The sequence below is a fragment of the Microcaecilia unicolor genome, chromosome 11, assembly GCF_901765095.1.
Source record: "Microcaecilia unicolor chromosome 11, aMicUni1.1, whole genome shotgun sequence".
NCBI classification, from domain to species: domain Eukaryota; kingdom Metazoa; phylum Chordata; class Amphibia; order Gymnophiona; family Siphonopidae; genus Microcaecilia; species Microcaecilia unicolor.
The window spans coordinates 132983755-133001197 of NC_044041.1; the positions used below are offsets into that span (position 1 = coordinate 132983755).

Consider the following 17443-nt stretch of genomic DNA (forward strand, 5'->3'; position numbering starts at 1 on the left):
TCCCGCTCAGTCTTTTCTTTTCCGCGCTGGAGAGAGCCGCGTTCGTCTCTCTCTCTGTCAGCCCCGGAAACCGGATCGCGCTTTTGTCACGAACTTTTTTCTTTTTTGTTGTTCTCCGTTTTCTATTTTCTTTTGTATTAAAAAAAAAAAAAAACGCTGAACTTTGGTTTTTCCCTCGTCTTTTAGCGGGGGTGTCTCGCTGCGGCCTTGTGGCCGCACGGTCGATTTATTTTCGAGGTGTGATTTTTACCGCCACCATCGACGACTTTGACTTCGCCGACGCGATTTTTCCGTCGGTGTCCTTGAAGGTCCCGAATGGATTTAAAAAGTGTGGTCGGTGCGGCCGGCATATCTCGCAGACCGACACCCACGCTTGGTGCCTCCAGTGCCTCGGGCCGGAGCACGATACCAACACGTGCACTTTGTGTCTCGGTCTCCGGAAACGGACACAGGTAGCGAGGCAAGTTCTTCGGGACCGTCTTTTTGGAACTTGCGCCGGCCCGTCGACTTCGACGGCATCGGTATCGACGGCACCGACCCCAGGAGCACAGGTCCCGTCGGCCCGCCGGTCCTCCGGAGACGGCAGGGGTGAGAGGCCGCGTGGGCAATCGGCCCCGGTCACTCCCTCTACCCAGGGCCCTCGGGACCGAACCCTGTCGGACCCGATTCCTCGAGGCCGAGGGGGATCTACTTCCTCCTCTTCTGTTCCACCGAGCGCCGATGACGGGCACCGTAAGAAAGCGAAGAAGCACCATCATCGGTCGCCCACGGCGCATCCGGCTCCCGGCGCCAGGGATGAGTCGACGCCGAGGAAGCGGCAGCGCCGAGAGGAGAGGTCCCCCTCTGTAGTAGATGTATCGTCGCGCCAGAGAGAAAGCTCTCGCCACCTGAGAGCCTCTCCTTTGCCTCCTTCAACAGGGATATGTCTATCTGCATTCCCTTTCCCGTGGTCTCTGTGGATGAGCCGAGGGCTGAGATGCTCGAGGTCCTCGACTATCCATCACCACCTAGAGAGTCCTCCACGGTGCCGTTGCACAATGTCCTCAAAGAGACGCTGCTTCGGAACTGGTTGAGACCATTATCTAATCCCACCATCCCCAAGAAAACGGAGTCCCAATACAGGATCCACTCGGACCCAGAGTTAATGCGGCCCCAATTGCCTCATGACTCGGCGGTTGTGGACTCTGCTCTCAAGAGGGCACGGAGTTCGAGGGATACCGCCTCGGCGCCCCCGGGGCGGGAGTCTCGCACTCTGGACTCGTTTGGGAGGAAGACCTACCAGCTCTACACGAGCATACACATGCGGAACAATGTGAAGCAACTGGTGGACCTGGTCGACAAGCTCCCGCCGGAGCAGTCCAGGCCTTTTCAGGAGGTGGTCAGGCAGCTGAAGGCGTGCAGAAAGTTCCTGTCCAGGGGTATATATGACACCTGCGACGTGGCATCTCGTGCTGCGGCCCAAGGTATAGTGATGGGCAGGCTCTCATGGCTGCGTGCCTCTGACCTGGACAACCGCACCCAGCAGAGACTGGCCGACGTCCCTTGCCGGGGGGATAATATTTTTGGTGAGAAGGTCGAGCAGTTGGTGGACCAACTACATCAGCGGGAAACCGCTCTCAACAAACTCTCCCACCGGGCGCCTTCAGCATCCACCTCAGCAGGTGGACGTTTTTCCTGGGCCAGGCAGGCTGCGCCCTACGCCTATAACAAGCGTAGGTACACCCAGCCGGCCCGAAGGCCTCATCAGGCACAGGGACAGTCCCAGCGCGCTCGTTCCCATCAACAGCGTGCGCCTAAGCAGCCCCCTGCGCCTCCACAGCAAAAGCCGGGGACGGGCTTTTGACTGGATCCAAGGGAACATAGCCGCCATCAAAGTGCCCGTACCGGACGATCTGCCAGTCGGGCGGAGGTTAAAAGTTTTTCACCAAAGGTGGCCTCTTGTAACCTCCGACCAGTGGGTTCTCCAAATAGTGCGGTGCGGGTACGCCCTGAATTTGGCCTCCCCTCCACCAAATTGTCCTCCGGGAGCTCAATCCTTCAGCTCCCATCACAAGCAGGTACTTGCAGAGGAACTCTCCGCCCTTCTCAGCGCCAATGCGGTCGAGCCCGTACCACCCGGGCAGGAAGGGCAGGGATTCTATTGCAGGTACTTCCTTGTGGAAAAGAAAACGGGGGGATGCGCCCCATCCTAGACCTGAGAGGCCTGAACAAATACCTGGTCAAAGAGAAGTTCAGGATGCTTTCCTTGGGCACCCTTCTGCCAATGATTCAGAAAAACGATTGGCTATGTTCCCTGGATTTAAAGGACGCATACACTCATTGTGTGCCGCCCTTTGGGCTCGCCTCTGCCCCACGGGTGTTCACGAAGTGCCTCGTGGTGGTCGCGGCGTATCTACGCAAGCTGGGAGTGCACGTGTTCCCATATCTCGACGATTGGCTGGTCAAGAACACCTCGGAGGCAGGAGCTCTCCGGTTCATGCAGTGCACTATTCACCTCCTGGAGCTGCTGGGGTTTGTGATAAATTACCCAAAGTCCCATCTCCAGCCAGCCAAGTCTCTGGAATTCATAGGAGCTCTGCTGCACGCTCAGACGGCTCAGGCCTTCCTTCCCGAAGCGAGGGCCAACAACCTCCTGTTCCTGGCTTCCCAGACCAGAGCGTCTCAGCAGATCACAGCTCGCCAGATGTTGAGACTCCTAGGTCATATGGCCTCCCATGGCTCGTCTTCACATGAGATCTGCTCAATGGACCCTAGCTTCCCAGTGGTGCCAAGCCACCGGAAATCTAGAAGATGTCATCCGCCTCTCCACCAGCTGCCGCACTTCACTGCACTGGTGGACCATTCGGACCAATTTGATCTTGGGACGCCCATTCCAAATTCCACAGCCCACGAAAGTGCTCACGACGGATGCGTCTCTCCTGGGGTGGGGAGCTCATGTCGATGGGCTTCACACCCAAGGACTGTGGTCCCTCCAGGAAAAGGATCTTCAAATCAACCTCCTGGAGCTCCGAGCGGTCTGGAACGCACTGAATGCTTTCAGAGATCAGCTGTCCTGTCAAATTATCCAAATTCGGACAGACAATCAGGTTGCAATGTATTACATCAACAAGCAGGGGGGCACCGGATCTCGCCCCCTGTGTCAGGAAGCCATCGGGATGTGGCGTTGGGCTTGCCAGTTCGGCATGCTTCTCCAAGCCACATACCTGGCAGGTGTAAACAACAGTCTGGCCGACAGACTGAGCAGAGTCATGCAACCGCACGAGTGGTCGCTCCATTCCAGAGTGGTACGCAAGATCTTCCAAGAGTGGGGCACTCCCTCGGTGGACCTTTTCTCCTCTCAGACCAACCACAAGCTGCCTCTGTTCTGTTCCAGACTACAGGCACACGGCAGACTGGCGTCGGATGCCTTTCTCCTCCATTGGGGGACCGGCCTCCTGTATGCTTATCCTCCCATACCTTTGGTGGGGAAGACCTTACTGAAGCTCAAGCAAGACCACGGCACCATGATTCTGATAGCGCCTTTTTGGCCCCGCCAGATCTGGTTCCCTCTACTTCTGGAGTTGTCCTCCGAAGAACCGTGGAGATTGGAGTGTTTTCCGACTCTCATCTCGCAGAACGACGGAGCGCTTCTGCACTCCAACCTTCAGTCTCTGGCTCTCACGGCCTGGATGTTGAGGGCGTAGACTTCGCTTCGTTGGGTCTGTCTAAGGGTGTCTCCCGTGTCTTGCTTGCCTCTAGGAAGGATTCCACTAAAGAGAGTTACTTTTTCAAGTGGAGGAGGTTTGTCGTTTGGTGTGAAAGCAAAGCCCTAGAACCTCGTTCTTGTCCTGCACAGAACCTGCTTGAATACCTTCTGCACTTATCAGAGTCTGGTCTCAAGACCAACTCAGTAAGGAATCACCTGAGTGCGATTAGTGCTTACCATTATCATGTAGAGGGTAAAGCCATCTCTGGAGAGCCTTTAGTCATTCGATTTATGAGAGGCTTGCTTTTGTCAAGGCCCCCTGTCAAGCCTCCTGCAGTGTCATGGGATCTCAACGTCGTCCTCACCCAGCTGATGAAACCTCCTTTTGAGCCACTGAATTCATGCCATCTGAAGTACTTGACCTGGAAGGTCATTTTCTTGGTGGCAGTTACTTCAGCTCGTAGGGTCTGTGAACTTCAAGCCCTGGTAGCTCATGCTCCATATACTAAATTTCATCATAACAGAGTAGTGCTCCGTACTCACCCTAAGTTCCTGCCAAAGGTGGTGTCGGAGTTCCATCTTAACCAGTCAATTGTCTTGCCAACATTCTTTCCCAGACCGCATACCCGCCCTGCTGAACGTCAGTTGCACACATTGGACTGCAAAAGAGCATTGGCCTTCTACTTGGAGCGGACACAGCCCCACAGACAGTCCGCCCAATTGTTTGTTTCTTTCGACCCCAATAGAAAAGGGGTCGCTGTCGGGAAACGCACCATCTCCAATTGGCTAGCAGATTGCATTTCCTTCACTTACGCCCAGGCTGGGCTGACTTTTGAGGGTCATGTCACAGCTCATAGTGTCAGAGCCATGGCAGCGTCGGTGGCCCACTTGAAGTCAGCCACTATTGAAGAGATTTGCAAGGCTGCGACGTGGTCATCTGTCCACACATTCACATCACATTACTGCCTCCAGCAGGATACCCGACGCGACAGTCGGTTCGGGCAGTCGGTGCTGCAGAATCTGTTTGGGGTGTAAATCCAACTCCACCCTCCAGGACCCGAATTTATTCTGGTCAGGCTGCACTCTCAGTTAGTTGTTCTTCGTAGGTCAATTTCTGTTATGCCCTCGCCGTTGCGAGGTTCAATTGACCTGGGTTCTTGTTTTGAGTGAGCCTGAGAGCTAGGGATACCCCAGTCGTGAGAACAAGCAGCCTGCTTGTCCTCGGAGAAAGCGAATGATACATACCTGTAGCAGGTGTTCTCCGAGGACAGCAGGCAGATTGTTTTCACCTACCCTTCCTCCTCCCCTTTGGAGTTGCGTTTTGATCATTTTTGCTTGTCATTCAACTGAGCGGGAACGGTCGCGCATGGGTGGGAAGACGGCCGCGCATGCGCGGTGGGCATGCCCTGCGTGCGGGACCGCCCGCAAAGTTTGTTCCGGTTGGTGGGGGCTGCCGTGGACGTCAACCCAGTCGTGAGAACAATCAGCCTTCTGTCCTCGGAGAACACCTGCTACAGGTATGTATCATTCGCTATATCTTCCCGCGTCCCCTGCTGTTCTGATTTATATAGGAGAGCATAGTAGTCTCTGAATACTTTCTGTACCTCCTCTGTTTGACTAACTAGTTGGCCTGTTGCATTATAAACCCCCAGGATATAGTTTCTCTGGGCCTGCTTTTTCAACTTATTTGCCAAAAGTCTACTGGCTCTATTACCAAATTCAAAGTATTCTTGTTGCGCTCGCTGTAGCTGTACTGCTATCTCTGTCATCTGTATATCATTAAGCTGCGCTCTAGATTTCTGTAGATCTTGCAATTTCTGCGGATCTGCTGGGTCCGCTTTATGCTCTCTCACTGGCCTCCAATTTAGTTCTAATTACATCCTCCCTGCCTTTCTGAGCCCTAGTAAGGTGGGCCTGCAGGGCAATAATTTAACCTCTTAACACCGCCTTCATTCCCTCCCAGACACTTGCCGGATGTGTTTCTCCATTATCATTGATGTCAATATATTCCCTTATGTACTTCTCAAGTTCAGCTATATTCTGTGGGTCTAAAAGCAATGCCTCATTTAGCTTCCAGTGTGTTCGCCCTTTGGGTCTTGCACCCGTCTGCAAGGATAGCACCACAAACGAGTGGTCTGACCAGCTGCAGGTCACTATGTGTACCTCCCCCACCTGGCTCCTCACCATCACATCACCCAGCCAATAATCAATTCTCGAGTATGTTTTGTGTGAGGGGGCATAATGAGTGAAATCTTTTTCAACCCCATGTTTATCCCTGCACAGATCGGTCAGGCCTCATCTTGCCAGCCAGGACTTAAAGGCCGATCTGTCTCCCTGAGCATACCGTGCCACCCCTCCCGAATTGTCTAGATTTGGATCCACTGTCAGGTTCATATCGCCCCCTATCAGTAATTGCCCTTTGACATGCTTTTGTACAATCCGTTCCAGTTCCTGCAGGAATACCTTTTGACCCTCATTGGGCGCATAGACACATAGCATAGTATAATATACATTGTATAGGGAGACCACCAGCAATAGGTATCTACCCGCTTTATCCTTAATCGTTGTATGAACCTGCCAGGGCATGGACCGGGACAGTGCAATCAAAACTCCCCTCTTTTTTTGAACCTCTGTGGCCGAGGCACACTTTATGACCGGGTATTGCTTATGACTTAAGTATTCATGGGCCTTTTTGAGATGCGTCTCCTGAAGAAACATCACATCTGCCTTTTGGCGCAGAATTTCTCTAAATACCTGTTTTCTTTTCTGCGGGGTGTTCAACCCCCGCACATTTATAGTCATGCATTTAAACATTGTAAGGATATAACATGTAGTCCATTTCTAGCATCACTTTAACATATATTGAGGTTCCCCTCCATACCCACCAACCCACCTCCCTTGCCCCCCCCCCCCCCTATGTTCAAACCCCTTCCCCCCTCCTATTCCCCTCCCACCTCCCCTCAACCGTTCCCAAACACCAAAGCACCTGCGCCATATCTTGGTCGGTGCGTCACGGGAGGAATGTGATCCGCTAATACCCATTCATACCTTTTAGGTTTTGGTGCCTTTAACATAACAATTAACATTTTAACATTTATTACTTTGTTCTGTATTTCCTGGCTACATACCCTAACCAACATCAGCCACCAACATATACAACTTTGTTACTTCCATACCCAAAGCTCCTGGTGTCGCCGGGACCCAGGTAGTCTCAAGTACTCACAAGGGGTCTCACCCCCCACTGTCACAGAATGATATCAAGTGATACGCCCCGCTGATTTCTGACGCTGGAGGCATCTGTGACCAACTCTTTGCCACTTTGGGTGGGTCCTGGAGTCTGTTGCCCTTGGTGGATGCTCTGCTGCAGCTGGTGTGGCAATCTGGTGCTCCCCCTGTAGTATCTTCTGCGCTTCTGCCAGCGTTTTGATTTGGTACTGCTTTCCATCCTTGTAAAATGCCAGTCCAAATGGATATCTCCATCGATAGTGGATATCCATTTCTCTTAGCTTGGCCGTTACCGGTTTTAAATCAGCCCTTCTCTTCAAAGTGGCAGCAACAAGGTCCTGATATACTTCCACCGAATTTGTATCCCATCTGAAATCTTTTGCTTGCCTTGCCACTGCCATCACTCGTTCTTTCAATTTAAAGTCTTGGAAGCAAGCTATTATATCTTTGGACAAGTTCTTCTTGTTAGCCCCCAGGGCCCGGTGAGCTCTGTCCAATAGTATTTTTTCCGGTGGAACCGGCTCCTCCGTGGTCGCTAGCAGAGCACTGGCTATTTGTTGAATCACTTGCTTGCTATTCTGATACGCTGGGGTCTCAGGCAGACCGCGAAAGCGGAGATTATGGCGCCTGCTTCTATTTTCCAGGTCTTCCAGCTTTTCAGACAATATCTGCTGGCCCAAACGCTCGTCTATCTGCCGCTCCAAGGAGCCCAGGGACTCTGAGTGTTCGTCAATTTGGCCTTCCACCTCTTCTGCCCGGAGTCCCAGCTCCGCTATCTCGCCTCTCAGATCGGCCCCCAGAGTCGCTAGCTCCGACCTCATTGCTTTTACATCCGAGCGGATTTCTTGAATCCAGGCGCAAAGCTCCGGCAATCCAGCTACCTCAGCGTCTCCCTGGGCCTGCGTTTCAAACATATCACCTGAGGGCTGCAGTTCTGCTTGTTCCGCCGCATCTTCGAGTGCTTGCGCCACCATGTTTTTTTTTCCGTTGCGCTTTGTTTAAACGCGAATTTGGACAGGTTGGGCAGCACCGTTCGCTTTTGCATTAATGCCTCGGGTCCGCTCCCCTCTAATTCTGCTCCTAACAAGATTATTCTCCACGTACCGCTCTCTGGTATGACCGGGAAATCGCTGTTTTCGCCGTGGGTATTCGGGAGCACGGAGTTTAGGCGACCATGCTCGCCGCTGACGTCACTTCCTTATGTTGTTTTTTTTTTCTGTGTTAGATATAAGTTCAATACACAATCAGATCTTGAAAGGAAAAAAGAATAAACCATAATCTATACAATATAGTCTCCTTTAAAGAGGCTAAATTAAAACTTAATCTTATGATTAGTCCACAAAGAGGCTAAATTAAAACTTAATTTTGTGCACTAATCATAAGATTAACAATAGATCTCAAACACCATCCACTGGATTCTGTATATGATGATATTTGGGCACTGATGCAAGATGTGTGCCCAACTAAATTGGCTAATGATCCAATTAGTGCCAATAATTGGGTGCTAATGTGCACCCAACTAAATTGGCTGAGCCAATTAGTGTCAGTAATTGAGTTCTAATTGGCACCAATTTGAATTTGCACACACATCTTGCTATGTGGTATTCTATAATAATGTTTGCCCAAATCCCATAGCACACAGTCCAGATGGGGTGGGTGGGTGTACGGGTGGGTAAGGGGCATTCTTAAAACTTGCGCAGTGTTTATAGAATACTGGAGATGTGCCAAGATTTTCACCTGGTTTCAGGAGGCATAAGTTCTGGCACCCAAATTTGGGCGCCGAAATCGGCACTCAATGCTCATGTTTGAGTGCCCATTATAGAACAGCATTGAGCGTCAATTTCTTTTTCTTTTTTACGCTGATGTTTGAGCATTATTTACCAAATCTAGCCCTATATTCACAAAAGAAATATATATCAAGCAATTAAAGGAAAATATGTACATACGTATTGCCACACTGGGACAGACAAAAGGTCCATCAAGCCCAGTATCCTGTTTTCAACCGTGGCCAATCCAGGCCACAAATAACCTGGCAAGATCCCAGAAAAGCTCAATAAGTTTTATGATGCTTATCCCAGAAGTAAGAGGTGGATTTTCCCAAGTCAATTTAATAATGGTCTATGGACTTTTCCTTTAGGAAGCTGTCCAGACCCTTTTTAAACCTTGCTAAGATAACTGTCTTTACCACATTCTCTGGCAACGAATTCCAGAGTTTAATTACACGTTGAGTGAAGAAACATTTTCTCCAATTCGTATTAAATTTACTACTTTGTAGCTTCATCGCATGCCCCCTAGTCCTAGTATTTTTGGAAAGAGTAAACAAATGATTCACATCTACCCATTCCACTCCACTCATTGTTTCATAGACCTCTGTCATATCTCACGCCAGCCGTCTTTTCTCCAAGCTGAAGATCCCTAACCTCTTCAGCCTTTCCTCATAGGGAAGTCGTCCCATTCCCTTTATCATTTTCGTCGCCTTTCTCTGTACCTTTTCTAATTAGTCTATAACTTTTTTGAGATGGGGTGACCAGAAATGGACACAGTATTCGAGGTGCGGTCGCACCATGGAACGATGCAAAGGCATTATAACATTTTCACTTTTGTTTTCCATTCCTTTCCTAGTAATATCTAACATTCTATTTGCTTTCATAGCCACTGCAGCACACTGAGCAGAGCATTTCAACATATCATCAACAACGACACCGAGATCCCTTTCTTGGTCGGTGACTCCTAACATGGAACCTTGCATTACGTACCTATAGTTCGGGTTCCTCTTTCCCACATGCATCACTTTGCACTGGTTCACTTTCAATATTATCTGCCTTTTAGACGCCCAGTCTCCCAGTTTCGTAAGTTTCTCCTGTAATTTTTCACAATAATCTCGCGATTTAACCAATTTGAATAACTTTGTGTTGTCAGCAAATTTAATTACCGCACTAGTTACTCCCATCTCTAAATCATTTATAAATATGTTAAAAAGGAGCGGTCCCAGCACAGACCCCAGAGGAACCCCACTATCTACCCTTCTCCATTGAGAATACTGACCATTTAACCCTACTCTCTGTTTTCTATCCTTTAACCAGTTTTTAATCCACAATAGGACACTACCTCCTATCCCATGACTCTCCAATTTCCTCTGGAGTCTTTCATGAGGTACTTTGTCAAACACCTTTTGAAAATCCAGATACATAATATCAACCGGCTCACCTTTATCCACATGTTTGTTCACCCCTTAAAGAAATGTAATAGATTGGTAGGCAGGATTTCCCTTCACTAAATCCATGTTGACTTTGTCTCATTAATCCATTCTTTTGAATATGCTGTGTAATTTTGTTCTTTATAATAGTCTCTACTGTTTTGCCCTGCACCGACATCAGGCTCACTGGTCTATAATTAGGGTCATAAGTTCTGAAAGTTTAGTTGATGAAATACTTTAATTGAAGGATGGCCCATCATCCTGTTTGCTTGTCTTTCAATAGAAAGTTTCCTGTGGGATTGTTTAAAATAAGTTCCTGTGTGTTTTACAGAAATTGGCCATTATCTTCTGACTTCTCCTTTCTGCCCTTAGGTTTTGCACATGGTGAGGAGGCTAGACACACGCACAAACCGGGATGAGGATGACAATGACCCGGAAAGGAAAGGGAATATCGTCTTCAATGCCACATCAGAGTTCTGTCGGACTCTGGGAGAGATCCCTACTTATGGACTAGCTGGCAACAGGGAGGACCAAGAAGACCTCATGGTAAGGTGCTCCAGGCCCCTCACTGTGCTTGAGTGATTCTTTTTTAGCAAGAGGTTTCTCTATGTATACTTTAGCCATTGTGGCAGTTGGGAAAGGGAAGGCAGATCACAGTTCTCTTGACATCTGGATCCCACCCTTAAATACCACTGAAGAGCACTGTGGCCATAGACACAGCATTCTTGGTCCTTTCCAACCAGAAGAGCAGAAACCAGATTTGAACTGAAGCTTGGTCTCCCTTGGGCAGCGTACAGTACTGTTTTTCCACCATTGGTCAGCCTGGTGTGTACTGAGCAGAACTCTGTTGATCTCAGATTGAATTCAGCCAAGCCTTTAATAGTTTATAGTCCTGGTTCACTGAGTAGTAGGATTCATATATCAATCAGACCTGGGAAATGTGTATCAACTTTAGCTAGGAAAAATGCTTTTCTCCGAGGACAAGCAGGCTGCTTATTCTCACTGATGGGTGACGTCCATGGCAGCCCCCTCCAATCGGAAAACTTCACTAGCAAAGGCCTTTGCTAGCCCTCGCGCGCCGATGCGCAACGCGCATGCGTGGCCGTCTTCCCGCCGAACTGGCTCGTGTTCGTCAGTCTTCTTTTGTCCGCGCTCGGGACGGTCGTGTTTTGCCGCCATTTCGTGCCCCTCAAGTTGACCTCGCGCGTCTTCGCAATTTTCGCTTAAAAAAAAAAAAAGAGAGAGAGACCGATCCGGTCTTTACCCCTTTCCCGTGTTTCCAGCTTTTTCCTTTCGCTTTCAGGACCGGCCTGTTTGGCCTCGGTACGGGTTTTTTCTCCCTTATATTTGGTGCCTTTCGTCGTCATCGCAAATTTTGATTTCGCCGGCGTGATTTTTCCGCCCATGTCGTCGAAGTCTTCCAGCGGCTTCAAGAAGTGCACCCAGTGCGCCCGGGTAATCTCGCTCACTGATAAGGCACGCTTCGTGTCTTCAGTGTCTGGGGGCTGGGCACCGCCCGCAGGCCTGCAGTCTTTGTGCGCTTTTGAAAAAGAGGACTCAGGTAGCGAGATTGGCCCAGTGGAACGCGTTGTTCTCGGGCTCTTCGACGACAACAGCACGGGGCACATCGAGTGCATCGACGTCGACAGCATCGAAGTCATCGGCATCGACTGCATTGAGGCTTCTACCTCCTGCATCGTCGGTACTGAGGCATCGGAAGGCTGCGTCGACTTCGGTGGTACCGGGACCTCCGCTATTGCTGATGTCGTCGGACGGTGGTGCTTCGTCTGGAGTGCAGGTGAGGGCTGTCCATTCCCCTGCTAGTGGCAGTGAGCCGTCGGGTGGGTCTCCCCCTGCCCTGAGGGCTCCTGCGGTACAGCCCCCCCGAGATAGACCTTCTTCGGCCTCAGCCCCGAGGAAGCGACGGTTGGATTCTACGTCCTCCTCGTCGGTACCGGGAAGCTCCGGTGACATGCTTCGCTTGAAGAAATCAAAGAAGCATCGTCATCGGTCTCCTTCCCGTCTCGGTACCGAGAGCTCTGGGTCGCCGAGGCAGTCGGTACCCAGTAGGCATCGGCACCGGGAGGACCGCTCACCCTCTGTTCAAGAGGTGTCGATGCGCTCCTCCTTGGATAGCCCGGAACCGCCTCCACGCCCGGAACAGACTCTGACATCGACACCTGCATCGGCTTCTCAGTCTTTCTCCACAGCCGCTCTGCACGAGAGTCTCTGGGCCGTTCTTCCAGAGATTCTGGGAGAGCTGTTGCGCCCTTCTCCGCCGGTACCGGGAGTGCTTGCGCCACCGGTACCGTCGAGTGAGGCGCCGGCTGGCCCCTTGCCTGAGGTGAGGTCCCGGCTACGGCCGCCTCCCAGGCAGACTCCCCGACGACGTCGGTGGAGGGAGCTTCGCCGGTGCTGGCGAGGGAGTCCACCTCTCGACGCTCACACCGTGGCTGTGTTTCCACGGAGTCGAGTCGGGCACGGCTTCAGACACAGGTTCGTGAACTTGTGTCTGATACCGATGTTGAGGCCTCGTGGGAGGAGGAGGAGGACATCAGATATTTCTCTGACGAGGAGTCTGATGGCCTTCCTTCTGATCCCACGCCCTCCCCTGAAAGGCAGCTTTCTCCTCCCGAGAGTCTGTCTTTCGCGGCCTTTGTCCGGGAGATGTCTACGGCCATCCCCTTCCCGGTGGTTGTGGAGGACGAGCCCAGGGCTGAAACGTTTGAGCTCTTGGACTATCCTTCTCCACCTAAGGCAGCGTCCACAGTACCCATGCATCATGTCCTAAAAAAGACATTGCTGGCGAACTGGACCAAGCCACTAACCCCCACATTCCCAAGAAGATCGAATCCCAGTATCGGATCCATGGTGACCCAGAGCTGATGCGCACTCAGTTGCCTCACGACTCTGGTGTGGTGGATCTGGCCCTAAAGAAGGCTAAGAGTTCTAGAGAACATGCTTCGGCGCCCCCGGGCAAAGACTCCAGAACCTTAGACTCCTTTGGGAGGAAGGCCTATCATTCCTCTATGCTCGTGGCCAAGATTCAGTCCTACCAGCTCTATACGAGCATCCATATGCGGAACAATGTGCGGCAGTTGGCGGGCTTGGTGGACAAGCTCCCTCCTGAGCAAGCCAAGCCATTTCAGGAGGTGGTCAGGCAGCTGAAGGCGTGCAGAAAATTCCTGGCCAGAGGGGTATATGATACCTTTGATGTTGCGTCCAGGGCCGCTGCTCAAGGTGTCGTGATGCGCAGACTCTCATGGCTGTGTGCCTCCGACCTGGAGAACAGGATCCAGCAGCGGATTGCGGACTCCCCTTGCCGAGCGGACAACATTTTTGGAGAAAAGGTCGAACAGGTGGTAGAACAGCTCCACCAGCGGGATACCGCTTTCGACAAATTCTCCTGCCAGCAGCCTTCAGCATCTACCTCCTCAGGTAGACGTTTTTATGGGGGAAGGAGGGCTGTTCCCTACTCTTCTGGTAAGCGTAGGTACAATCCTCCCTCTCGACAGCCTGCGGCCCAGGCTAAGCCCCAGCGCACTCGCTCTCGTCAGCAGCGTGCGCCTCAGCAAGGCCCCACGGCTCCCCAGCAAAAGCAAGGGGCGAGCTTTTGACTGGCTCTAGCAGAGCATAGCCGTCATCAACGTGTCCGTGCCGGGCGATCTGCCGGTCGGGGGGAGGTTGAAAGTTTTTCACCAAAGGTGGCCTCTTGTAACCTCCGACCGTTGGGTTCTTCAAATAGTCCGGCAAGGATACACCCTCAATTTGGCCTCGAAGCCTCCAAATTGTCCACCGGGAGCTCAGTCCTGCAGCTTCCAGCACAAGCAGATACTTGCAGAGGAACTCTCCGCCCTAATGCAGTCGAGCCCGTGCCATCCGGGCAAGAAGGGCTGGGATTCTATTCCAGGTACTTCCTTGTGGAAAAGAAAACAGGGGGGATGCATCCCATCCTAGACCTAAGGGCCCTGAACAAATATCTGGTCAAGGAAAAGTTCAGGATGCTTTCCCTGGACACCCTTCTTCCCATGATTCAGGAAAATGATTGGCTATGCTCTCTGGACTTGAAGGACGCCAGCTCACAGGCAGTATCTGCGATTTCGTCTGGGCAGAAGTCACTTCCAGTACTGTGTGCTACCCTTTGGGCTCGCCTCTACGCCCAGAGTGTTCACGAAGTGCCTGGCTGTAGTAGCAGCAGCGCTTCGCAGGCTGGGAGTGCATGTGTTCCCTTATCTCGACGATTGGCTGGTGAAGAACACATCCGAGGCAGGAGCTCTACAGTCCATGCAGATGACTATTCGTCTCCTGGAGCTACTGGGGTTTGTGATAAATTACCCAAAGTCCCATCTTCTCCCAGTGCAGAGACTCGAATTCATAGGAGCTCTGCCGGATTCTTGGACGGCTCGTGCCTATCTCCCGGAGACAAGGGCCAACAATCTGCTGTCCCTCGTCTCCTGGGTACGAGCGTCCCAGCAGATCACAGCTCGGCAGATGTTGAGATTGCTTGGCCACATGGCCTCCACAGTTCATGTGACTCCCATGGCTCGTCTTCACATGCGATCTGCTGAATGGACCCTAGCTTCCCAGTGGTTTCAGGCTGCTGGGGATCTAGAGGACGTGATCCACCTGTCCACGAGTTTTCTCAGATCCCTGTACTGGTGGACGATTTGGTCCAATTTGACGCTGGGACGCCCTTTCCAAATTCCTCTGCCACAAAAAGTGCTGACTACGGATGCGTCTCCTGGGGTGGGGAGCTCATGTCGATGGGCTTCACACCCAGGGAAGCTGGTCCCTCCAGGAACGCGATCTGCAGATCAATCTCCTGGAGTTACGAGCGGTCTGGAACGCTCTGAAGGCTTTCAGAGATCGGCTGTCCCATCAAATTATCCAAATTCAGACCAGGTTGCCATGTATTACATCAACAAGCAGGGGGGCACCGGATCTCGCCCCCTGTGTCAGGAAGCCATCAGCATGTGGCTGTGGGCTCGCCGTCACGGCATGTTGCTCCAAGCCACATATCTGGCAGGCGTAAACAACAGTCTGGCCGACAGGTTGAGCAGGATTATGCAACCTCACGAGTGGTCGCTCAACTCCAGAGTAGTGCGCCGGATCTTCCAGGTGTGGGGCACCCCCCTGGTAGATCTCTTTGCATCTCGAGCCAACCACAAGGTCCCTCAGTTCTGTTCCAGACTTCAGGCCCACGGCCGACTGGCATCGGATGCCTTCCTCCTGGATTGGGGGAAGGCCTGCTGTATGCTTACCATACCTCTGGTGGGGAAGACATTGTGGCAGTTGGGAAAGGGAAGGCAGATCACAGTTCTCTTGACATCTGGATCCCACCCTTAAATACCACTGAAGAGCACTGTGGCCATAGACACAGCATTCTTGGTCCTTTCCAACCAGAAGAGCAGAAACCAGATTTGAACTGAAGCTTGGTCTCCCTTGGGCAGTGTACAGTACTGTTTTTCCACCATTGGTCAGCCTGGTGTGTACTGAGCAGAACTCTGTTGATCTCAGATTGAATTCAGCCAAGCCTTTAATAGTTTAGCTCGATCTGAAGCAGGGCCCATAGGAATAAAATGGGCCCTGCTGCAGATACCTCAAGCTAAGCTTTCGTAAAAGACCCCATAAGTGACTTGCCCAGGATCACAAGGATCTACAGTGGGAATCAGACCCATTTTCTCAAGTTCTCAGCCCACTGCACTAACCATTAGGTTACTTCACCACTCCAAAAGTGCTTTTAGATTTCACCACCTATTCATTAACATGGAATAGCAGGCAGGTAGACTCTGGAATAGAGAGTTGCACGGGGACAGAAATCTTACCCTTCCTTGTCATCAGCAGCAGATGAATCCATTAACTGATGGACTGTATCCGCCTACCAGCAGGTGGAGATAGAGAACACTGAAAAACCACAGTGACCCTTGGCGGCTAGCCCCCATCTGCCTTCAGTATTTCTCTATCTCCAAGCAGGTGTGGATGTAGCTTGATCAACTCCTGGAATTCAGACTTCCTGGGGTGGCTCCTGTGCTTTGCCAGTTGAGCAGGAGTGTTGTGGCTGGTGGTGCCCACTTTAAAGGCATATAGGTTTGTCCTTTCCCTGCCTTACCCAGTCCCCTGTCCTCCCGGAGTCCCTTTGTTGCTGCCTGCCTCCAACTTTCCTCACAGCGTTTAATAAAAAAAAAAAAAAAGCGCGCTTTTACTGCGTGGCTGTTATGAGGGTTTTTCCAGAGATTCTGGTTCTGTGCAGCTTGACCGCAGCTCGTTGACTCGGTCTTCTGAGGTGAGAGTGGTGCCCAGCTCCTCCGGGGAGGTCCCGCGAACGCCGTTCTGAACGGGGTAAGTTTTGGTGCAAGGCCGCCATTTTATTGCCATATTTCTGTCCAGTCAGGCGATGGCTGCTGAGGGAGTTAAACGCTGCTCCCATTGTGGTAAACGCAGATCAGCAGCGGGGCTGTGTAAAACGTGCTCCTTAGACGCTCACGCTAGTATGAGCATGGTGAGCAATGTTTCTTCCTGCTCGATGGAGCTGGCAGCGGGCGCCATTTTGGAAGCGCCGCATGCCTCGACCCTCGCGGTTTCGGAGGAGTCTGAGTACAGGGGGACGCCTCGTTTAGAGGCTGCCAGAGGAGCTCCTACATCCGTTTCTCCTAATTCGGAGGTGGAGGGTCAGGGTGAGTTTTTCTCCCCTGAGTTTGTGCTTTTAATGCATAAGGCTTTCATGCTGAAAAGAGCTCTACAGCAGGTGTCTGACACTGCATTGCATCCTGGCTTCCCGCGGGGTGTTGAGGCCCCGGGGATGGTTTCAGATGTTGTTTCCTCCCCCAAGCGTTGGAAACACGCTAAACATAGACGAGTAAATTCCCCATCTGAAAGTGGCGCATATCCTTTTTCCTCCCGTGGTCGGGCTGTGGGGAGTCTGAGGGGTCTAGCAGGCCCTCAGGGACAGATGATCCAGAGGAGGGTGCCTGTTTGCCACTGGATTTGGATGATCCCATTGCGGTCCGGATTTTCCACCGCGACGAGCTGCCAGCTCTCATTACTGGCGCCTTGCAGGCCCTCTCGATTGATGATCCTGCTGAAGGCGAGGCCTCCTCTGTTAATCTTAGGATGGCGAGTATTAAGAAGCCTACTCGGGCCTTTCCGGTGCATGACTCCATCTAAGAGCTTATTTCTGCTCAATGGTCTGACCCCGATGGGCCTTTGAAAGTAGCCAGGGATATGGGTCAGCTTTACCCTCTGAGTGAGGAGCACTTGGCCCCTTTGAGGATGCCTAAAGTGGATGCGTTGGTCACAGCGGTGACAAAAAAGACCACTCTCCCAGTAGAGGGAGGGTT

At 51.7% G+C, this 17443-nt stretch overlaps 1 protein-coding gene across 1 annotated transcript in view; it reads left to right on the top strand.

Moving 5' to 3' along the window:
• Positions 1-17443, top strand: part of SART1 (spliceosome associated factor 1, recruiter of U4/U6.U5 tri-snRNP) — a 244084-nt gene that overhangs the window by 154933 nt on the left and 71708 nt on the right. The window contains exon 13 of the mRNA XM_030219089.1: positions 10479-10652. Within this exon, the coding sequence (XP_030074949.1) occupies positions 10479-10652 (174 nt within the window). The remainder of the gene's footprint in view (positions 1-10478; positions 10653-17443) is intronic.